We start from the raw sequence: 26,034 nt of genomic DNA on the forward strand, positions 1-26,034 counted from the left end.
CTAAATCCCTATTCATATTCTAAGCAAATATGAATCAGATGAGAGTTATACACTCACTTTTTACATTATTTTCTTAAATTTTCTAAGATTTAGATTAAGATCAAGATTAACTTGAAGATTTAAACTAAAAACCTTACACTTACCTGAATGTACAAGCATGTGTCTGTCTAGGGAACTCTGTGAGCTGAGGATTTTCCCGCAGATTTTACACGAGTTAGACTGCGACCCAGATGCATGCGTGTTATGTGAGCGAATATGAACTGTGAGATCGTGTAGGTTCAACAGCGACGTATTGCACACCGGACAAATGAACTTTTCACCATTCTCATCAGAGATGGGTAAAATCTGAAAAAAATAACATTTAAGTTAAAATACATGTATACACTTACTTTAAGGAATGATGTATGTATTACGTTCACTCAATGATGATACATATGACTTGCCTTTTCGTACCCAAACTGATAAATATGAGTTGTCAGTAAATGCAAAAAATAAATATTGAAATATTTTCTTAATCTAATGATAAATGGCATTCGGTAGAAATGTCTCACCAGAATGTTATCACTTTGAAAATAATTCAAAATTTCAAACACATACACAATTAATTAAAGCACATTAAATTCCACTGTTATTGCAACAACTTCTACAAAATGAACCCAATGGGTATGTGTGTGTGTGTTTCTTTAATGATGCCACCCAACTATCAATGTACATGAAAATGAACCCAACCTCTGCAACCAGGTTCAAATATAGCTGACAAATCCAGTGTCAGATTCACATGTCAATCAATCTCCACATCCATTTACAGCTTCCAATTAGCACATTATTCTAAAAATACTCTCAACCATTTGCACCTTCTTCAGACAGTCCTTGAAGAGCTCCCCTGATGGAGATGCCAATAAAGTGTCACATGGAGGCAGGGAATCACCCCTTAATTGTGTGTATCACTAATAAGTAATTGGCCAATTCACTCCAGACATAATATAAATGGCATCAGTTTCTTCGGCCATAAATCCAAACATTTCTTTATTTCCTAGTATTCCATCTCAGTTTAAATAATCAGCGCTAAACCTTAACTTGTCAACAGATAAATTTTTACCTTAAATTCACACAAAATAAATTATAGTCAAGTTATGAACTATTGCATTTATATGACACAGAAATAACATCTTATGATTAAAGCCACTGTAAAACCCAGGAAGCAGCTGCTATTATCCAGACTTGAAAAGGTTATAGATGTCACCTGTTGAAAATATCTTCATCATTTGTAGGGAACTGATAAGATACTAGCCTGACAAAAACAGTATTGAATCACCTAGCAACATAGCCTTCAAGGTGCCCAGCATCAAATAATTGAACTTTAATTCACATTGCCCAAAGCACATTAAACCAGTAACTGTTTAAATAATACCTTCTTAAATGAGTCACTTTTGCCCTAAACAGACTCTTTAGATCTCTTCAAAAGGCTTAAACCACTGTGACATAAGCAAAGTGATGGACAATATTGGACCAGCAGATAACTAGACAGAAAGATCACACTGTGACAACCAGCATCTAGTGCCTGAAGCCCTGTTTTGCCTCGCCCATGTGAACAAGGACGGATGCTGAACTTTATAGCGCCCTAATTTGTCACAAGTACCTAAGAACACATCAGCCTTTGGTTGGATCCCAAACACAGACACAATAAAATGAAATAGGTGAAATAAAATATGAGCCATGCAGGTCTGCATGTGAAAATAGACTGCTTAATTTTATGTGTATCAGTTAAGCGATTGATTCAATGTTGTTAAAAATTAACTCTACACAATTATTTATTTTTAAAAAATTATGCTTGGGAGAAAAAAATCGTAATTACAATTTGTTTTGTTTGTATAGACAATGCTGATAAAAATCTACATCTTTAACAATCAATGATAAAAAGTAAGACAAAAGCAGATATCAATCATAAACATTATATTATCTTTTTTTAAATATTTGCATTCATCAAAGGTAATAATTAAAACGGAGACCAACAGCCTTAAGCGAAACATATTAGTTAACATCTAGTTCAATGCCCTATGGTTTTAATAATGTCATAATTTGTAATTTATTCTGACTACAAACGACCAATAAAAGTGTCAGTGACAGTATTTTCAACATCAGCATCCGAAAAATTTAAATCCACCAAAAATTAATTAGCATTTATAATTTATATAGCTTCAGCCTCCAACAAAGAATGCAATAAATTAATCATGAAAATGTTTTATTTCTAAGAAATATTATATAAATAGTTATTAATAAACAATATAATTATAAGCTATTTATACAGTTTGACAACTGGAAAAGGATAAATAAAAATAATTTTGGAAGATTAATTCCTAAATGAAATCAGTTTTATAAATAAATATATATATATGTTTTGAAAAATTACCAACCTTAAAGCCAAATTTTTATCCACATCAAGAACAATAATTCATGAGTAATATTTCACCTTCTCCACGTTCAGTTGATGTCAAATACACAATGACAACAAACATCATCCATGCATCTATCATTTTTTTCGTACTGCCCACTTTCTAGCAACCAATCAAAATACAGCAACTGACCACAGTGTCAATACACAATAGGATACACCGAAAACCAAAAGGTGAAAATGACCATGCAAGAATGTTCAGTAATTACCTTAACTGGTGATCCATTTGGACAAATAGGTGATGGTCCAAAACTCCCACTTTGACCTTTCAGTGGACTACCCCAAGGTGATACAATGTGGTCAAGCATCTTGATGCTTCTGGTCAGTTTCTCAGACTGACCAATATATATTATAACTGTCAACTTATTCTCCCCATTCAAGACCATTGAACCATTAACAAAACTGTAAATCTGGTTAACACCTTATTACAAGCTTTTCATTCCTACAAGGGACTTTCTATAGACCTGTGAAAAGCATTTGATGGAGTAAACCCTGACTTCTTTTGTAAATATTATCACAGTTTTGTCCTGTCATCAGATAGCAATTAAATACAGTTATAGTGATGCTTTGCAAGCTCAATCTTGACAAATATTCACCTGAAACAGTGATTCCCATCAGGGGACAATTAAAGCATCTTTGATGGTCAATATACACTTTACATCATCAGATATGTTTCAGATTGTTCCAATAATTAATAATCAATAGCAACTGACTTTTGCTTACTTTGATCTTGGAAAGGAATCCAAAAGAATGAACATTTTTGGAAGAAAATTCTTTATTCCCCACACTTCACAAAACACACAGGGATAATGATACATGGGTGAGTTTGTGTATGTCTGCATTTATTTAACATTCAAAATTGTCCTGTTTCGTTTCAAAGAAAAGGAGATATATTTTTGAACAAATTTGTGGAAGTGATTCACTATGGATGAAACAAATAAAATAAATTCAACAAAAAAATAATTTTCCCCTATTTAAAGTTATAATGGTTTACTTATTTAAGGTTCTTGATGATAATGTTAGATAAAAATAATGGTACAAGAATTTTTCTTTCCCTTAAGTGTTTTACAAGGTGGTCTTTTTTTGGTCAGAAATGAGTCTCACATGCTCACAAACGATCACGAAACAAGGGTTAAGTAAAAATATCTGGCTGCTGAAACATTACTTGTGATTGATGAAAATGACATTTACGCCACTTACATCGATCTCTAGACGTTGAGTGATCGCCTATAGGCGAACAATGCACTATTTATTAATTAACATTTATAGTTACTGTAGCTATTTTTTTGCACGGCTGATGGTCTTAACATAGAATTAAATAAAAAACTTATTTTTTTATATACATATAATTTTTTCTAAGAAACTACACCGCTTATGTACTAAATGCATTGTCTAGTAGGACAACAATGATGCATTAGAAAAAGGTTTCAATTTGCATGAAATATCTTAATTGCATATTTTTGCTCTATTCAAATTTGTAGTTTGGGCCCAAATCACAAGATTTAAAATTTATGACGCCATCTCTTAACCATTGGCAAACTTTAAACTTTTGCTAGTTTTTAAATTCGCGACCTCATCAATTTGCAAAAAAATGAACATTTAAAACTAAGGGCAATTTACCGATCTACGGCAGTCAGCCGTATGACTCATGACGGAACAACAACATCTGTGGTAATGAACAAAACAGCCTCACAGTATCGAACCAGCATCCATCAATGTCTCGATAATCAATCAAGTTTGAGAAGTAACCAATGGCGATGTGTCACCCATGATACAGGAAGACCATCGCCCATTGTGAATGGTGTCTTATCAATTAACCGATAAAACATTGTCTGACAAACCTCATGTATAAGGAACAAGAGCCTTAGCTAACTAACAACGAGACTTTAAATATCATTCCTTTGACAAAATGTTAACAAACAATAATGAACCTAGTGAAATGTAAGATATACAGTCATCTTCATCATCAATCCATATTCAGGTGATTCTTAATTGTTTAACTGCATTACAGACAGCTTTGATTACTTCCTCCCACACTCAGAGAATAAAGATGTAAGTGAATATTGGACATGCAAATGCTATTTGACCAAGGGGCATAACTCTACAAAAATATTAGCCAGAGTGATGGGACTTGTTATTTGTATAGAAAAAATATTTTTGAGCATTTGTACCAAGTTGCATTTTAATATTTTTTTAAATTATGCCTGATGATGCCATGACAACATAAAGGCACTTCCTATTTTCCCATCTAGCAATCTAGTTTGTTTGTGGTGGTGGTTGGGGGGGGGGGGGGGGGCTTCAAAGCTATGAACAAAATTTTACAAAAAATACTTTGAAAACAATTTCTTTCTTACTAAACGCTGATAAATGATTTACCATTCTTCCACATAAACCTCATAAAACGTACAAAGCATACATGCAAACAATTGAGCAGAAATAGGTAAACGTATCACCGGAAAATTTTGGTCTCATTCAGAAGGTATGAACATTGTCAAAGGCAATAACCATCAGATCAAAAGCAATGACAAGAAATGACTCAAAGATCATCAGGTGGTTAAGAGGTGATCTTTTTGAAACTGTTTCCTTCATTATTGTTTTTACCTTGATTGATGCAGGCATCACCATTATGTCTACCAGCCATGCATGTCACATTGGATGAATTATGGTGAAACGTTGTAAAAGAACGGACGCTGAGAATAGCTTAAACCACGACTATGACATCTAAGACTCATTTTTGCAGATGATACAGCGATAATTATATTAATTAATTATTATTAAACAAGAAAAAACTCTTAATATAATGATGCTTGTCTTTGTAATGTATTGTTTTATCCAATGATGTCTTACATCTGTATTGTATGTATGTAAGTAGGAAATGAGTTGTAATTAATAATGATACAAAAAAAATACAAATTAAACTTTATAAACATGATTTATGGAAAATAATATTAATCTGATGACGTTCCTAATGTTTCAGTGTAATACAAATGTGAAGTATTTTCTTGTATTACTTTAGTTTAACATAACTTAAAATTGTGTCATTTCATCCTATTAATTTAGCATCAAACTTTTAATCGAAAAATTAATTTTCATTTTTGGCGACAATTGAGTCAAGTGATGAAAAGAATATTACCTTTGTTACCATTTAATACAAACATTAATGAAACTAGTTAAGGAATTGTTATCAAGCGAGCCCAATATGTTCAATCCTATATATTATACAAACACATTACTTTGTAAGAGCATATAAGGTTTATTAAATAGGCTTTCAAGTGTGTAAAGTTTATATTTCAGTGATGCAACTTTGAAAAATTAAAATGGACAAAAGGTCCATTCTTCAACCAAACAGATTACTTAAAATACCGACCAAGTTTAGCATTAATTTATATATTAATTGAAGAGCCATCAAATAGGTTTATCACCCCCAAATCTGAAAACTTGATGACAATCTGCAAATCTGCTATAAATACTATAAATCTACCAATATCTTCCATCTTCTATCAATATCTATCTAAATAAGCCCAGACCTGCACAATGCAATTGATTCCATAACAATGCTGCTAATGAAAATCTCCTTCTAAGGACTTTTGTATCAAAGAGCATTTCTTGCATTAATATGCAACAAATGCTTATAACCATGAAAAGGTGTGATTCAAATGATTTTAATGCAAATATTTGTAAATTGAACAAAAGAGTTGATGTTGGTCGTAACAACAAGAAATGAAATAATAAAACAGGATGCAAGCATTCAAAATCCCCAACCAAACCCACTGGTTAACTAATCCATTTTATTTAGTTTACTTACATGAAGATTCAGCGGGGGAATGTCCCATGCTCAGAATTCATTCAGCCAATTTTTATGACACAATCATACCACAAATTAATATAAATCATATAAATCATACTATTTAAAAATACAGTCACCACAAACACGGTTCCTTCCACAATGTGATACAACAGGAAAAAGATGCAACAAAATGAATATTAATATTACAACAATTACGGAACTTAGAGGATTAAAAAATTACCTAATGACAGCTCATACTTAGTGAGAAAAACGAGAGGAAGGATGAAACCTTGAAACTTTGATTAGATCGTGAATTTGGTGACAGCGTCTGCAGCACGAGAGAGTCCCGTTGTCAAGATCACAAGCAGGCCAGCCCCCCAGGGCATGTTGTGCAATTATCAAACATTAGGACAGGCAATAACGGAGGTGATTTTTATGTCAAATGTAACGGTATTGCTCAATCTATCATCACACCTGAGTCTGGTCAACTTTGTAGCTGATCTGATCGTATGAAACAATACACATGTCAATGTATTTCCCTTAAAGCTGCACTCTCGCAGATCGAACGTTTTGACAACTTTTTTATTTTTCGTCTTTGAACAGCCAATTTTTGCGAAAATCCATTGAAACTAGTTGTAGAAGACTGCTGACAAAAACTTAGATCACAGATTTTTATATTTAAGTTTAAAAATTAATGTTTTATGCATTTTTCTTAAACCGTTGGTAATGGTTTAAACCATAAAACATTGATTTTTGCACAGAAATATGCAAATCTGCGGTCTGATCTTTTGTCAGCAATCTTTTATCATTGGTTTGCAGATATTTACGCAAAGAATTTCTTTTTCCAAGACAAAAAATAAAAAAGTTGTAAAAACGGTAAATCTGTGAGAGTGAAGCTTTAAATGATAGTTAGGCTAGTTAAGAGTTTTCCCTCCTTAGACATGCTAGTGGTCAACATAATATTCTGTCCAATAAAAAGGCAGTATTTCTCAATTTTTCAAATCCATTTATTGAGGTAAATCAGCAGTCAGACATTATTGATTTTAATCAGGTGAAGCGGTAGATATAACCATTGGCTGGTCTAGTTGAGTGTGTAATTTACAAAATATTATGTAGACCACTAAAAAGTAAAATATGGTTGGCTTTTATAATGGGTTGCATCAAACTATTAATTTTGTAAGTACAAATTAAAAATCTTTGACAAATACTTAGTGATCATGTCTCTGATTCTTAATAATGTAGAATATTATTAAAGCACAATTATACACTACTGAAATGTTTAAAAAAAGTTTCAGTTTCATTACTGAAATAGTAAACACTCTTTGTCATCATTTCTTAAAAAAAAATCAAAAAATTCCTCATTGAATGAGAATCATTTAGAACTAATTATATTTGTAGATCAAAACTTAAAAAAACAAAAATCAACCCCAGGCAAATCTCTCCTTCCCTTGAAACTAAACAAAAATACATTTGGAATGAATAACAACTTTCATCTTTTAACAACTGAAACACCTATTAGTGGTCAGAAATGTTGACTTGAAAGGAAAATAACAAATATTCAATATTCAACCATTGCATGTAAACAAAGTATACAATGACTATGCTAATACATGTTGGTTTGACTCACAATATATGTGCCCCAAATCACCAAGTAATAGTCAGTGTTCATTTTTGGTCTTCTAAACGATTAAGTAGGCCTAACCTTCTTAATGTTGAGCGCGTAATGCCTCTATATAAGCCAGCGCACATATGAGAGCTTCCAAATAACTCCATTCCATTAATAACTACATGGAAATATGGCAGTTGAAATCCTACATATGTAATAGTATAAGATGACATGAGTTAAAATCTTAATGATTAAGAATGGACTAAGTCAGCAAAGCGAAAGAGCCCTTTTTGATAATTAAAATTTTAATTCAGGTCATATAACTGACTTAAAATACAACCTCATTGGCTGACAGTCATTGTCAAAGCAAAATCTGAGACAGGGATTGTGTATCAGATGAGTGGCCAAGGGCGGACCTTTCAACACCCGCGGAAGTTGAAATTCTTAATGATCAATCCGTGTACTTAATGATTGCCTATCAGCAATATCATTGGCTGTAAATGTAGGTTGTATTCTAAGGATATTTGGTCATCATGAATTATTAAATGTGAATCTGTCTGGCATTGGCAGGGACATGAGTGTGAACACTAGGTACAGTGTATGGAACGGAAAGAACTAATGTTGAATGTGGACATACACTAGATTTTCTGCAAGTTTTGCTAAAATGAGATCAGCCCAAGGACTTTTCAATGTAAACTTTTAAAGACAGTAAACAGCTTGCTATGAGTTTTTCTTGCTTCGCAATAATAAACAAATGATTTTTAGTACAACAGGCAATATCACCTTTTTCTAAATAAGGACATGTGGCGGTTAACAAAGTATCATTTATCATTTCTTGAAAAGGCAAGTCATTAAACCATTAAGGTTAATCAGCTTCTAACAAGATTGCTTTTTTAAACCTAAAAATTAGTTCCTTATTACAACCAACATAGAGTAAACAGCTAAGAAACATGACAATTACTTTACATTTGGTATTTATAATGCAGATATATAATACTAATAAGAGTCAATGTAGCCAAGTTTTCTTACTATAATCTAAAGGTTAACAGCCTAAATTATGCTTGGAAAACTATATGCATAAATTATATGTGCATAAATTGAATGCTATAATAACAACAATGACAACAATAGGCTGAAAGAAATACAGAAGCATGGAAATTACGCACCAGTCAATTATAACCACGGCCCACCCAGGTCCGGGGGTATACGGGGAATAGCAGGGGCTGTGTTTTTACCTTCCATGTGGCCCCGCAGTGCCAGATGAATGGGGTTGTTTTGTTTTCGCCCCGAAAATAGCGGGGAATGATCAGTTTGTCCCCGGGGTGGAGATTTTACCTAGGATTGGCAGGACCGAAAGTCAAAGTCCCCACTATTCCTCCGGCCCGGGGGGGGGGGGGGGGGGGGGGGGGGGGGGATGGTTACAAGTGACTGGTGCATTATGGTGTTAAAAGCCATCACAAAATGTTGTCTATGGCTACGAAATCACTTTTCTCGAGAGTTGAAACAAAGATAATAATCAATTAAACAATGTGGAGTAACTTTAATCAATTATTTCATACCACTAAATTATTGCAAAAATGTGGTATTTTTTCCCCAAAAAAATACCTTTATTTCCAAATATCCTATTCGTTAACCATCATCCTATCAAAAAACAAAAGTATAACAAAATGCCCCTTTAAAACATTTGTGCTTAACCATAGCTAAGTATATAAGCATGTATACTAATGCACAATAGCTATTTTTTTCCACATCTATGACATCAACGTTTTTGAACATACTTTACTTCAAAGTTCAATATTAAAGTGTATTTTGATATGTTTTCATATACCATTTTGTGCATTAGTTTTTACAACATTATATTTTCCCAACACCAGAATACCTTTTCCATGCAACATGCAAGAATTACAAAAGTAGGTCAAGGATAGGTGAGAAGGTCAAAGGATGCCAAGGTCAAGGTTACAAGTTATGTTTGCTTCTAATAGGAGTGGGAAAAAGCATGCTACGAAAAGTAGTTAGTAGTTATGTTTTGTCTTTATACGAAAGCATCGCAAATTTCATTAAACATATTATTTTTTATAAAAGCTGCCTATGTGCTTGATAATTTAAAAACACATGCGGAAAAAAAAATGGACAGAATTGCGTTCTACAAATAGTTTGAATTCTTTTTAATAGCATTAAACTACAACGCTGTAAGAAACAGGGAAACTAGTCCCAAAGATTAGAACATGCATGCAGTGCCGAAATTCCCAAGGGATATCTTGGATATAATTAGGAGTACATGACATATACGGCGGTTTTCCGATACCTTATTTTTTATAAGTTCACTAAGTAATTCTTCAAGATCATCAAAATCTGAATCGTAATCCAGATTTTCATCATTTTCTTCCTCTTCCGGATCATTTTTCTGAAAATGCAACACAAAATTAAACCTAGCGACTAAATTTTTACAATTTATTTTGGTGTAAAAAATTGAAGAAAAAAATAATTGGCCTCTGATGATGATGATGATGTTATGGAAACCTTGTGCTTTGGTATTTGGTATTTAACATCGTTTTTCGGGCTATGAATAATTTTGTATTTTATGTTAGGAGTTCTGATTATTGCCGTTATTCTTTTGGTAATTTGCTTATGTTTAAACCACTGACAAACAAATGCCAATAAAATTTAAACTTATCTCATACAAAAACATCAAAGTCATAAATTGTGTTCGCCTAATGTATTGAGGGAAATACAACTGGTTTTTATCTTTTAACCGTTTACCAGACTTTAAGCTTTAGTATGGTTAGTCTCCCTTTCAACGTAGAAATAAATTTCTAATACGATATTAATACCACTAGATATCTTAGGGACAGAGAGACGGAAGCTCTATTAGAAAGAAAGAAAGCACAGGATTCCTTCTAAAAAAAAACAGAGTTTTATCACTCCTTTGCTAAAGAAAGATGCTTTAATACTTCAAAATTCTTGATCGCTGTAATCCTTGTTCAAATTTAAACCAAATTTGGTTGATATGAAAAAATTGTTAAATCTTTGTGAGAATGATGTTTTTTGTATTTTTTCCTTTTCTTAAATGCATTTTTTTATTTGTTGTTAGAGAACAAAACTGCTTTGATTTTAATTGCAAGCTGATTAGAACATTGTAACAAGGATTAATTAGCCAATCAGAATACTTAAAAACATTTAGCCCTGATTAGTCATGTCACAGGAAAAACAGTCAGTGAAGAGAGGAAATTTCACACGTGTAATATGGAAAAGTACAAATATTACAAAGAAATCACTATACATATATGCATTAAAATATTTTCTGGACAACCAAAACATTGCAAGTAAAATACTTCATTAATTTGGTTTGTTAGGCACAAAGTATAAGGTGTGAATGTAGGGAGGTCGTTGAGTCTAAAATCACTAAAAAAATAACCAAATGTTACCATTTTGAGCATAAATGAACATTTCATATCCCAAAGCATTAAAAAAACATTTTTTCCTTAATTTCTGTCAATGTTCATCAAGCTCAGTGGTATAAAAATAATGGAAAAAAAGCACAGATATTATTTTTTGGAAAAAAAATAATTTCTGTACCTTCGAAAGTAACTAAGGAAGAACAAATTTTGCTCTCAAACATGGGTGTCTAAAATGTCTTTTAAAAGACCACTCAAAACCACAAATTGGTGAAAAATTGGATGCCACACCTTATAATGAATGTCTACATTACCCGTGTTACCTTCGACCCGCGTCGAATCATGTTCCCAGATGTCATTCCTTGACTGTCGGATATCGATGAATCATCCATGGACAAGTTACTGGGCGTCAAGGCAGGAGAGGGGGGTTCGCTTGATTCACTCACACTAGGAAACGATATGGCTGATTTAGCCGACGTCAATGAAAACGACTGGAAAGAAAAGTTGCTACTCGGAACACTTCGACTGTCATTTTTCTCACTGAATGCAGACTGAGGAATCATAGATAGCGGCATAGACGTCGCCATAGTCGCCATGAGATTTGGTTTCAGAGGTTCAGGGCGTTGAATACGAGAAAGTGCCGGCAAGCTGCTACGAATCTTGATACTGTGTGGCGAAGGTGGCTGTGGCTTATCAGCATCATCATTGCAATCTGTGTCCATAACCAAAGGCGCAAACTCTCCGAATTCACCATTATCATCCTGGAAAACAATATTAATGCATTTTATTATAGTTATTAAACTGTCAATTTTGACATTAAAGCAATTGTAATTTCTTTTGAAAGAAAGAAAGGTAGAGTTAAATATGTTCAACATCTAAAAGACATTTTTATGCTTTGTATATATAAGAACAAATTATTTTCAATATGATTAAAAAGAATTCAATATCTGAGAAGTTCAAAAAGCTCAGATTCCTAATTTCAAAAGCGATATTTTGGTGATGAATTGTACATAATTGTACAAATGTTCTATTATTCAGTAAGCTAAAAAAAACACATTTAACAGAATCACATTTCATATTTTTTGAGAAGAACAAATTCTATTTTAATTAAGTTCTACCTTTGAAGAAATTCCCATAGTTTGGAAAGCAATTTCGAATATAAAATAACTTAAATCCTTTATTGACAATGATAAAAATCTCCTGAATCTGACATATTGTTATAATATATTGACATCATCTTCTAGCTGACAATGGCGAGCTACCCGTTATTTGCTTGCTTTTATAGTGAGGTAAAGAAAGCATCTTTACAAGTCATAATTGTCATAATAATAATGGGGATTGAATTTAAACGCTGCATCGCTCGTTTTGGGAAATAGTTGCGGCACACTGGAGACAAATCTATGATTCATTCAAACATTTCGGCGCTGTTCGGTCACTAATGAAACTGGGCTTTTCATCAGCGATGGGCAATTAAAACTTATTATGTGAAACTTATACACTTATTCGAACATCGGGGGCGATGAAATGTGCGTGTTAAGGGAAAAGCTGAATTGGTCCATTTTGTCCGGCCATTTAGACTAATGCGTAAAAAATTATATTTAATGAGTTCCACAAGGTGATTTATATTATATCTTTATCTGGAAAATCTATCAAACCATCAACACTTCAGCCTAGATGTCATGAATAAAGAGGACAATTTTTCAATACACTGTGACAAATGCCAAAAACGGCATTAATTTTTAAACTTCATAATGACCAACTTTATCATAATACCCATCACATGACTATAATCTTCTAGTAATGGAAAGTCAATACAAAGAAATTATCAACAATTAGTAGTGAGACACGCCATATCTTTCGTTTCATTTATTCTTTTGTTTTAAAGACTTACGCCATTTTCCCGTCCATTATCTGTATTTCAACTTCAAGTGCGAAATGACGCTTTATCATATTATCTTTCATGTGTGAGACATAAAATACAAAAACATTGGGTAAGGTGATGCGCTTGGTACTTAACGGATTTCTTTCAATAAATTCAATAGCCCATAGATATTTGCTAAGCAACCCTGATTCAAACTTTTCAAATTTAGCTTGAAGAGGCAAAAATGTTGAGATGGAACAAATTCTCGAATTTAAATATTTTAATGCACTTTGGTTGTGTCGAGTCTGAGTCTAATATTAAATAAAGCTCTTGATATTTTTACAATCGTCCTCCTATATGTTTATTTAATTTTTTTTTAAGTAAATTATTATATTTTCAGGCACCAAAAATATCGTGACATCAAAAGATGAAAGGAAATAAAGCATACTTAAAAATGAACTTATCTTGCCCGGAAGATCATTAGTCGTATACTTAATAACACCGTCTATAATATAAGAATTGGGCTATTTTCTCAAAAGCTTTTTTGGGGTTTATAATAAGCTTACGCAAGAAGCAAATATGGTTACTCTCAATATGCAGCCAATTACTCTTAGTAGGAATCAAACATTTGAAGCGATTAACATCAGATCATTAAAAGAAGAAAATGCTGGATACAAAAAAATTTGAATGTTATCAAAATCAGTACCAATGGCACGTAAATATTGACTTTACGCAAACTCCACATCAATTTTAATCACCCCTTTCAAGGCGGTAAATTCTTATTTGTTCTCGTCATGTTGTAGCACATTTCGAAATGCCACAATTTATCTTAAGTACTTTCGATGAAAAGACCGCTACTTCTTAATTCCAAGTGTAAAGATCGGTAAGAAAAATAACTCCAAAATGGATGCAATTTGGGGTTCAATTATTATTGGGGATTTCGATGAATTATGGCATTGTATGGCCTATTTGTTCGATGAATCAGCCAAACTGAAAACTGCCTCTAATTCCTTATAATATCAACATAATGGCATTTGTTACTTTTCAATAAGCAGACTTCTGTATCAGTTTTTCAATTAAAGTAATTAGCCTTGAATGTTTTGACAGATTGCGCTACCACCAATGCACGTCTTCAATTTGCGATGAATTTACAGTTGAATTCTTGCATCTGTGAAGGTACTTTTTTAATATAAGAGACCAATTAAGCTATGAAATGAATCCAGCTTTATATAAAAGGTAAAACAGTAATTTGAAGCGATTTATATTTGATCATCTTCAAACATAGCTGTCCAATAGAATATAATTGGCTATCCTTGAATCACACGATTTTCACGTTACCCGAAACTTTTATTTATCATTTAAAGATGTAGCCGACTAAGCAACTGAGCAATTATATGGGTTATATTCATTTTTAAAATTACCAAAGGATCTTGATCCGCGATGATTTATCAAAACCACAAGCAAATTGATTGTGCAATTATTCTTTTTAATAAATATTGTGTGCCAAAGATGTAAAATAACCCCTAACAGAAGACCGTCCGTATTTAATCCTAACAGAAATCCATCCACATTGAATAATAATACAGGGAATTAAAAGAACATTACATTTCACAGTCATAAATTTTCAGATACTGTATAAGATTTTAAAAAAAACACTTTTACAGCCAAAGATAATAAATCGTTCGGTATAGCATTTCCCAAAAACTCACAAAAATACTTGCCACTTGATAGTTTTTTGGATGAAATGAAGGGCTTCAGTTTTATTAAGCATGAAGGAACATTCCAATAGTCCCTTTTTCAAAGATTTGTCTTCCAGAACATTGGTGAAAAAAATACAAAAATTGGTTCATCAACATGGCTAATCGCTAAATATAAAGAATGGTTTATTTTTGTTTAATTGCGATTGACCATACCTTGTCTTGCTCCGTGGTATCAGACGTCTGATGACCATTGGTGCTGGAGATCGGGACTAGAATGTCTCCTACGCTGCTGGCAATGCCTCCTTCCTCTTCGAATGCTAAAATGAGAAAACAGGAAACGTTAAAAAACAATTATTGTGTAAGTAACGAGGATATACATAAAAATAACGCGGCCATCTAATCAACGCAGATATCGTACGCTAGTTTTTTCTGACTACTTATAATATCAGTTTCAAAACTAATAACTTTATTGGGCAGTTTAGATTTAAGTTGATGTAAATCACTCTCGAGTCCATTTCCTGGGTGGAAACGAGTACAAGTGTCCATTTTGAGCGGCCAATCTTACACTACTGTTGATCAAACCCACGACCTCTTGGGTGAGAGGAGGGCATGTTAACCACTGTAACCCTCACCCATACATAATTACTGCCCACCGAATGTGAGACAGGCTTATCAGCTTGATAAGTGAATATGCCCTTTTAGCAATAGATTGGCAATGTTATAACCATTTAAGTATTAAGTACAAATGATGTTTCTGTTCTTGTTGTTGCTACAAAAGATTAATATCAATTCATCAAGGTCATGCATGTGAAAGATCTTCATTTATACAAGTAGCGTGCAAAATTATGAAATAATTTTCACCACTGTAAATGTTGCTTTTAAAATTCTTAAATTCTGTATATGAGAACGTAATGAATGGTCGAAAAGTATGGTTTTTCCATTTTTTACAACATTTTGTCCTGCAAATAATTGGGCACTAAATCAACGAGCTCAATACACATCTCCCTCAATGCTGATCAAACAGTTTACCAATTTAAACAAACATCTATTCAGACTCTGACATGCAAAGCCGTTTGGCAGTAATTATGCTCAATTATCTTTATACCATATTCAGCGTCTTAACATCATAATGATATCAGATTTGGCAATATTTGGCATAGCCGCTAGACATGTAATTGCTCATCAAATTTGGTAAGGATATTCGTAATTATGAGGATGTATTACATAAGCATTAGGTTTCAAGTTAATTTTAAGTAAAACCAATTTCATTGCAAACTGTAATAGTCTGGACATCAATTTCTTTATCAACATGTAGATTAATATTGCTTAAGAAGTAGAAGGCTTTCCGAGACATTCTGCAGTCCAAATTAATACTAAGCATTATAGCTACAACGTTTAAAGAGCAGCTTATCCTATTTTGTCATGTGTTTTACAATCAAGCATAAATTATGATATTTATCTTTGAGCAAATGATACTCTTTTAATATCAGCCATTTACTCTCCTTGATCATTTATATCATTTTAAATACTGGTCAATAAGTTTAGCCAACAAATTACCCATGCAATGACCACAACAGATGCCCAGAGATGCCCATATAAGGCTAATCAGCCCTTTATATCATTAGATAGGGGTTGTTGATTGCAGGGCACAAAGGGCTGATACAATACAAATATTTACCAAGATCTTTCCAGCCATTAACAATGATGCATTAAGATACATTGAGACTGTATCAGAAAGCTTTGACCTTACAAAAGTTTGGAAAGAAAAGGCTGCAGCTGCTTAACATAGCAAACTTAATCCTCCCCTTGGGCTGGGATAGCGCCATCTTTGGGATTTACAGAAGCAAATTAAATAAACAAACTAACTACAAAAAGATGGAAAGATAAAAGATAATTGTAACAAATGCATGGCACTCCTTTAGACCAATGATACCAAACTCTTTGATACCAAATATATGTACTGTAACAGAAGTTAAGAAAGATAAGCATTTGATAATGGCAGCAGACACCATTGTGTCTGCCACAGAATTTAGAAGATAAGTTGGTGCAGAAGGTGGGACTCTTTGACTGATATGGCGTAAGGATATCTTGAAAATAGTTCCAGCACCTGTGTCTGCTCCCATGCCAGGAAAGGAAAAGTTGCGACAAATTTGCATCAGGGACAAGAAAAACACCTGACAGTCGTGATAATCAGCGGCCCGCTATCAGCTACTCTGGCTGATTTTTGTCATGCACAGAGCAGCCCTGGTCAAAGTGAGAGAAAAACTGCGTCTCAATATTGAAGGCGAGAACTAAGTACATTTATCTATATATGGTTAAATATTACCATGACTTCATCTTAGTACTTATATATAAGAGTTGAAATGTTTGATATCTATATGTGCTTCACACATTTTTATTATATTCATAGAGAACTTTTCATCGTCTGCAAACTGAAGTCTTGCAGCAAAATGTTATGACACTTTATAATGCACTTTAACTGTTCTCTCTCCATTTTGTTGAATTCCTTAAAGGGAAATATCTGTTTTCCTCCTATATATAATGAAAACAGTGTATACATATACAACTTCCAATGTAAGATGCACAATAGAGCTCTTTGAACATAATTGTGGCACACTTTGTGAGGCCCTGATTAAGGATATTTGTAGATTATCTCACTTTGTGAGGCCCTGATTAAGTATATTTGTAGATAATCTCACTTTGTGAGGCCCTGAATAAGTATATTAGTAGATTATCTCACTTTTTGGGGCACTGATTAAGTATAGTTGTAGATTATCTAACTTTGTGAGGCCCTGATTAAGTATTTTTGTAGATTATCTCATATTAAAGTCATGGTCAAATAAAGCTGCATTCATTGGTTAATAAAAAGATAGATGGATGAATCAACTATGAGGGTTTCAAATATTTGTAAGTGTTTTTTTTAAATTCCTTGCAACAGGGAAATTCTCTTTTAAAGATTTGAAAATGCTATAAACATAATATTTTTATCTTTCTTTCCTTAAGCTACCTAATCAGGATGGGAATGAATTGCATCAAATTATAAAAACTGTTGAATCAATAAACAATAAAACTGCCAATATTTCACATCCCTGTGATAAATTGTTAACATCAGACATTAACATCAGAAGTTTTGGGCCTAAGTTTTCCAACATGCCTGCACTAGATTCAGAAATAGCTGGCTGACATCTCTGATGTTGAGTGTCACGTCTCGTTTCCAAGGAATGCCGGCATTTCAAGATCCCCCCTCGCTCATCAACATCAATAAATTTTGGATACAAGATACTTATTCGATGTCCCCAAGTGCTGAAATTGATTTTATAAGTACACCTTATGATAAATTATATCATATGGATAACAGAATATTGAAATGGAGCCCAAACAAATTACTTTATATCGCTGAAGAAGCTTGAGTAAGGAAGTACTTCAAATTGGAGGCAAGCAAATTTTGTGACTCCATCAAATATTCGCAAATATAAACAAGGTGATCAATCGATGTACGAGGCTTAAATTGGAGACATTCAAGTTCTTCAGGCATTCCAGGTGATGTCTGGAACATAAATTATAGAATAATGACGAAAACTTCCTTTTTTCCTCAAACAAATATTTTTTGTCAACTTGAAACGCCCAATACTTTCACTTCAGTTTATGAACCTGTGTGGCACAAGTTGCAGTAACCGAAAGGTGCAACAAACTTGCATCATTTGTACAAACAACAAACTTGCATCATTTGTACAAACAACAAACTTGCATCATTTGTACAAACAACAAACTTGCATCATTTGTACAAACAACAAACTTGCATCATTTGTACAAACAACAAACTTGTATCATTTGTACAAACAACAAACTTGCATCATTTGTACAAACAACAAACTTGCATCATTTGTACAAACAACAAACTTGCATCATTTGTACAAACAACAAACTTGCATCATTTGTACAAACAACAAACTTGCATCATTTGTACAAACAACAAACTTGCATCATTTGTACAAACAACAAACTTGCATCATTTGTACAAACAACAAACTTGCATCATTTGTACAAACAACAAACTTGCATCATTTGTACAAACAACAAACTTGTATCATTTGTACAAACAACAAACTTGCATCATTTGTACAAACAACAAACTTGTATCATTTGTACAAACAACAAACTTGTATCATTTGTACAAACAACAAACTTGCATCATTTGTACAAACAACAAACTTGCATCATATGTACAAACAACAAACTTGCATCATTTGTACAAACAACAAACTTGCATCATTTGTACAAACAACAAACTTGTATCATTTGTACAAGCTATGTATTAAGAGAGATAATGTGGATTTTTTTTAATTTGTTCATGAGAGGGGGAGGGGGGTCAGAGAGGGGGGGGGACAGAGCAGGGGCAGAGGGGGGAGGGGGTGTTGGGGGGGGGGGGGGTTGAAGCAAGACCTCAAGAAAATTTCCATCTTACAGAAAATGCCCCACAGATTAGCAAATACCAAATACAACATGAACTGATGAAAATTCATTATATCAATGCTTTACAAAACATGATCATAGCCAAATAACAAAAGCATTATCAATGCAAAATTTTGTCAAGTCTCTTTTTCACATCATAAATAACTACTGACACTTGTTAATTGTACGGGAATCAGATTTATATACCCTATCAATACATCCCCATCACATGCCAGTTATCCGTTATTGATTCAATAGCCAAATATTAAACAATCATCTTCAATGCTTTTATTGTGAATTTCTCAACAAATAGAGAGGTACGGAAGAAGGGGCAAGGCTGTTAACTTGAGATGGGAATTCATGTAGGTTCTTGATCTGATCATGGCTCAAAACTTTGCAAATATGCAGCTGTTCAAGTCTATGCCTCTTCTGCAAGCTGTCTTATTTCGTGCAAAGGCTTGCACCTTATCTTGTTGCATGATAAACATTTTTTTTTATGTATAAAGTTGGACTTTTATTACCATTATATTTTCTTGTTAGAGGAAATCCTCTAATATATATATACTTTCAAGTTTTAAGGCAATCGTATATGTATATTTCTAAGGCGATCATCTTATATGTTTACATTCAAGGCAATCACCTTGTATGTAAAATTTTAAGACTATCATTTAATATGTATAAATTTAAGGTAATCATTTTATATGTATACAAGGCAATCATGTTATACTTTTCAGGCAATCTTCACATATGTCTACTTTTAAGGCAATCCTCACATATGTATACATTTAAGGCAATCTTCACATATGTATAATTTAAAGGCAATCATCTAAAATTTATTCTTTCAAAACGATGTTTCACTATGTTTTGATGTATAAAAACATATTTTACAAAACAAACTTTTCCAACAAAGGACATAAAAGGACATGAAACCAATGTCTGAGTTCTAAATTTTAGTTGTTTTGTTCAAATCAAAGCCACCCTTGGTTTCATATGAAACATAAATATAAATCATTCTTGAAACGGAGTCTACTCATTCTCAGTATAATGAATTATATAGTGATGCTAACATTATCAGATGTCATTTTGATTGCTGCTATTGTCATATATAATAGATGCCGTAATACCATCCCTTACACGTGTTACATCAAGCCAATATGAGCCCTAACATTCCATTACCCATCTATTTTTTTTCAACGATCCTTTCAGATACAATAGATTTTTTGCCAATAGATGCCAACCTTGTCAAAGAAACGCCATCCCAGCCTTGTCCAATTTTTTAAAGCTGATTTCTCTTTATCAGAATTTAAATCATCGAAAACTTAATGACAAATTATACTCTATTCTTAATAATGTTTGGAAATTCGATCTACAGGTATACTGAAGAAGTACGTTTATGCGTTTTCAAAGACGAAGGGCGTATTGAGAGACAATGCCTCTCTCTGCGTCGCATCTTTCATCTCAAACTGAAGTATAACTCATCTTTTATGCTAGGAACATACCTTTGTTTGAGGAAAGAGGTTTTCCATTATAACTTTTGTCCTTATATGACTATGGGCTGCATATTTCCATCATTTGATAAAGCGTTCTCTCACCTCCAGTCAATATAAATATTGATTTTTGGATGAATAGGGATTCTTTTGATTGGAAGATATTAAAATTTCAGTCTCATTTGTCAAACTCTGTTCGTTACAGTATGAACATCATTATGGACGGTCTTTCAAAATGTTCACATCGAAGAAGACTTGAGACTTACAACTAACGCAATAGAAATGTAAAACCCAATCAACAGTGACTTCCTGGATATGAACCCAAAATTCAATCAACTTCTTAAGATTTATGAATTCATCATCGAACATGATGCAACAAAAAAAACAGACAAAATATCAAGCAGAAAAAGAGCAATATTGTTCACACTTGTTAACAGTACAGGAAACAGACAAAAACTGGCTCCCTACCAGACATCACTATAAAATGTCAAAATAATTACAAGTATCGGGTATCTTTTGCCCTGATCATGCTCAGAACACATCATAATCAAAGGAATTAAAATTAAGATCTCGAAAATCTACCATAAAGCCCAACAAAGGGTGGGTAATTAGAAGGTCCATATCCCAAAAGAGGTCGCCCAGCCTAAATCATCGTGGATGCTGTGAGCCATAATATCTTGCGGTGTCAAATTTCATAAAAATTTAAAAGATTTTTATCAGTGGATGCTTGATTTTTGAATATCCATTGAAAAGCTAGATTTTTGTGACACAAAATATATATTTGCAGCTGTACTATGTATTTATCAAAGCCAAGTATGACAAGACCCACGATTCAATACTTGAAACCTTTTGTGTTCAAGAGATGTCAAAATATAAACCCTCTAACCAGACTCCCAGTTTATTAGCAAATAAAAGGTTTGCCATTAATAAGCCTTTCAGCTTAAAGTTTTTAATGAGTCACTTGACTAAACCCTGGTAAACAAATGGCTTTTAGCATAAAAGTAACCCATATTGTCTATCGATGGTGTTTCAAACAGTTTGATCGGAGGGCGAGATAACATTGTGTCCATAGCGGCTTGCAGCTTCTGAATGTCTCCAGGTAAACCGTATCATCGGTGTGTCGCCTTAACGGTTGAAAGCTGATCCCTACCCCCGCAACAAGTGGCTTCCCTCTGAGGTGGAGTATGGGAAATGCAAACAAAACATCTTGTACAAGAACCAAGGACGCAGTGGCCCCCATCAGTAAACAGTAACCCCCGGCATCTAGAATCACTTAAATCTGTAAAGTCGGTAAAAAAATTGGTGCGACTAGCGGGAGATTGTTATCACATTATTCACCATGGGTAATAAAAGATGAATACCTCAAAAACGGAACCATAAGGATGGGGACAAGAGGCCATCGTAGATTTGTAAGGATTAAATGTTAAGTAACTAGTGTGGAAGTAAAACTATGTCGATCAGATCTCAATTTTACATTTGTTTGAAGATGTTGACGACAAAGATTACATTCAGTCTTCCTCGCTAGTTAAAAACCTTATTATTAACAACTTAATTGCCCTGACTTCTTGAATCCAATGACAAAAGCAATTCAAAATTTCATAAACATAGAAACCCCTTATTTCGTTGACTACTGATAAATCGAAGAAATATTGAAGCCAGCATAATGCTGAAAGTTCATCCCTTTTGATAAAATTACTTCACAGCATCAATTTATTCTGTATGCTGCAACTTGAGTTGATAACCATTCAAGGCCTCAAGAGGAAATGACATCTTGAAAATGACTTAATCTTCCATAAATATCTGATAACACTTTATTAGCGGCCAGGTAGAAGCTGCTTGCAAGCAATCAAATAATGCTGGATGTAAAATGATGAAATTAAGAGCTCTTGAAGAAACCGGAAATTTTCATAAAACAAATTTGAACAAGACATCACTTTCAGATTCAGACTGTGAAATTGCTTCATAAAGGTATAATAATGCAGTGTAAACAAACAAAGTTGATTCTGCAGTTTCCATGTGAAACCTGAGGTCACATCAACCTCTTCTGTACTCATAAAACCAAGGAACGAATCAAGTTGATAGGCTCTAATAAAAAAAGCAAGTTTCATCACACTTTGTTTCCCAAAGTACATCTTCCTTTCCCCTTTAATTTACTTTAGCACCTTATTAATACAAAGATCATGTAGTGTCAAAATATTTTTGCAAGTAGATAATAAGTTCAATAAGCATAAAAGTTTATTAAAAAGCAATTAACAACATTGCTGACCATCAAACAAATTTGACCCTTAGGTCAAATCAACTTCTTGCAATGTTTTCAAAATATTGCAAAATATTTTCTGAAGTTGATACTATCTCCTAATTATTCCTGACCATTACTTATGGTTACGGTTTGAAAAATTGACCAATTAATTGAACACACATTAATATTACCGTACCAATTTCTTATTTCATCTGATCAGCCCGTAGCATCAGCCAAGAAGCTCGATAACATCAGACAATTGAAAATTAACTGTAAAATTACTATTTGTCATCACTCACACAATAGGTGACATATTTATATTCTGGTATAACTACTATCTCAGGGCTATTCAAATTCGATGCAGAACACTACATCATCCATTTCAATATCTTCAAGAAGGAAAACCACAAACCATATAATTACAAACGACAAAGAGCAGTAGAAATACACATAGTGTATAATTATGATCAAGATAAAAAATTGTTGAGAAAACCACCGTCCAGCTCTCTTTTGTTAAACAATTTATTATTAATATAAAGGTATTTTTAGAAAACTAAAAATCTTCCTCATTTAAGACCAGGTTCAGCAAGCTATGAAAACAATGTCACATGACATCTCTATAAATAGTTACACATCACATGGTCAGTCTCAGCAACCATGAGGCTGAACTACAATGTACCTGAATGAAGGCTCATTGTCCATAAATTTACATATCAAGTACATTTAAACCATGCCTGTATTTGCTTAGTAAGTCTCAATGACATGAAAAACAAACAGGTAATACACTTTGCATCATATAAGGAAGTTAAGATGGGCCCACCTTCCATGAAATAGATGACGAAGAATTTAAACAAACATTTTGAAATTTTTCAATCACATAAATAGTATTTGAATATTGAGACTTAAATTAATAGCTGTTTTAGTCATTTTTGCACTGCACGAAAAACGTGATCTTACATACCAAACAATTTATGAATATGTTCTGCATGTTGAAAAAATAATTATAATACCATTGAACTAATTATCAAATTTAAACTTACACCAACACGCTATCTCTTCCATATTTCTTCAAGTGAGAATTTATCCATAAAAATATTTCTTTAACTTAAGCCACCTAGTACACAAATACTGGTCAACATATCATTAATAAACCTAAACTCAAGATACACAAGTTAAAACTTATGATCCTAAACTCAGCATCCCAAATACTTTAATCTATAAACATTTCCAAATATGGCGGCCATGTTTCATCCCCCAGCATGTCACGGTATCTTGCCTCAACATCCCGTGTTCATAACTTCATCTTCATCTCGACCTAGTTTAACCAGCCTCCTAGCCATAATGAGCTATTTCACCTGTCGGCCCACCTGTATCTACCTGAGTTTACCTCTCACCTCGATTGCTTGCCTCTGCAGCAAGGTTTAATTTGTATAGTCAAGGTGTACAACTCTCATTTTGTGACAAAATTTTATGATTCAGATGCTGGGATGCGGTTTTCTAAAGGATTTCAGTTCATGAATCAACAACTTCTATCTTAACATTTTCAATAAGTTTTATACAAGTGAATTCAATATCTTTAAAGTTTAAAGCAATAAATTTTAGCAACTAAATCTGTTAAATTAAAAAAAAACATGTAACATTTAATTAAAAAGATCTATGTATATGTTTTATTTCTGAATGTTTTTGCAAATGTTATGCATTATCAACTGACATACAAAACAGTTTATCCACATAAGCACAATACAGCTGATAAGCCCGTATGACCCGGACAATATAAACTTTACATTATCAGCAGCCCAGTGGGCTCACAGCATCATGTCTCCATAACCCAGTTTTGGGCGGTGACTTGACGGCCGACACACTGCGTAAGTTGACAACTGAAGTAGCGAGATGCTGGGGACTCCATGACAACCATGCCACCATCCCACCATATTTGCGTGTCATCCCCTAATGTAAACCCTCGCAATGAACACGAAATCTCGCAAGTATGGGACTATCTATGCTGGATGGTATTTGTCTATTTGATGGGTTGTACTCGGACAAAAACATCCTGAAGATGGATACATCACCAGGAGGAGGCTGGCGAATTCATCCCTCACCAATATATCACATAAAACATGCCAAGACTTGTCAACAATAGTCTGCTTACTGACCATGTATGAATATCTGAGCTGCTCTTATAATAAACATTTGAGATATATTATCATTAAATTGCAAAATGCACTCATGACTGCTGAGAAAAAAAACACAAGAAAACCTTAATCAAAGAAAAAATATTTGATTTTTTTTATTCCTTATTTAACTATACTCTATATAACTTTGGCTTCACTGAGATTTTCTTTGCATGATTAAAAGGCTTCAATATTTGAACTAACACGTTGATGTCCTTGTATTTCCCCCACATCATCCAGTGATTATTTAGATAAATATTTATAAATGGCCAATACATCTCAAATAATGATTTAAAACATGATTTTGAAGACTGTTTGCATTATTGAGGACCGTACAGTGATATAATACATGGCATCCACTTGATGCTCACAGTGTACTTTTATTGCTGAATTGAAACTGTACAACAACTGAAATATAGATGAAATGCTGACAAAACATCGCTGTTTGAACAATGATAACACATCGATACAGCATCGTTTTAAAAGGTACAATGTTTATGAGGAATTATAGATCCAGCTTCGCTTAAGCCTCAATTTCCTAGCATCGCATTAAACTTTTAAAGCCAAACCTGGCGACCAATGATTTGTCAGCAAATTTGTATGTTTTTGAACGTCATTCCATCATTGAAAACAATGGGTACTTTATTTTCCTCGGAAAAGGACAAACACTGTTACAAAAGCCAAACAATTTGGCCATCAATAAATGATGCTACATTTGTATATAGCTCTATCTGATGTTAAACATTTCATCAGTCAAATTTTCCACCAGACATAATTCAAATGGAACTGATTTCTAAATTGATTTGTCTTGTAACCTGTTTGAATCACGTCTAAATCATGATTAGATGACGTGAATACAGCAAGGAAAATCCAGAAAGGAGTAT

General features: G+C 33.3%; 1 protein-coding gene across 4 annotated transcripts in view; it reads right to left on the bottom strand.

Annotated features, from left to right (window-relative positions):
- The window catches only part of LOC128243304 (ras-responsive element-binding protein 1-like), a 51,116-nt gene that overhangs the window by 12,931 nt on the left and 12,151 nt on the right, over positions 1-26,034 (bottom strand). The window contains exons 1-5 of one of the 4 annotated variants that reach the window (XM_052961000.1): positions 24,020-24,224; positions 15,015-15,118; positions 11,564-12,001; positions 10,151-10,249; positions 144-345 (exon numbers count right to left, since the gene is read on the bottom strand). In XM_052961000.1, coding sequence (XP_052816960.1) covers positions 144-345; positions 10,151-10,249; positions 11,564-12,001; positions 15,015-15,118; positions 24,020-24,041 — 865 coding nt within the window. In that variant the 5' untranslated portion in view covers positions 24,042-24,224. Of the gene's footprint in view, positions 1-143; positions 346-10,150; positions 10,250-11,554; positions 12,002-15,014; positions 15,119-24,019; positions 24,225-26,034 lie in introns of those variants that run through there. The other 3 variants (XM_052960999.1, XM_052961002.1, XM_052961001.1) reach the window with 3 other exon arrangements.

The sequence above is a fragment of the Mya arenaria genome, chromosome 8, assembly GCF_026914265.1.
Source record: "Mya arenaria isolate MELC-2E11 chromosome 8, ASM2691426v1".
Lineage (NCBI taxonomy): Eukaryota > Metazoa > Mollusca > Bivalvia > Myida > Myidae > Mya > Mya arenaria.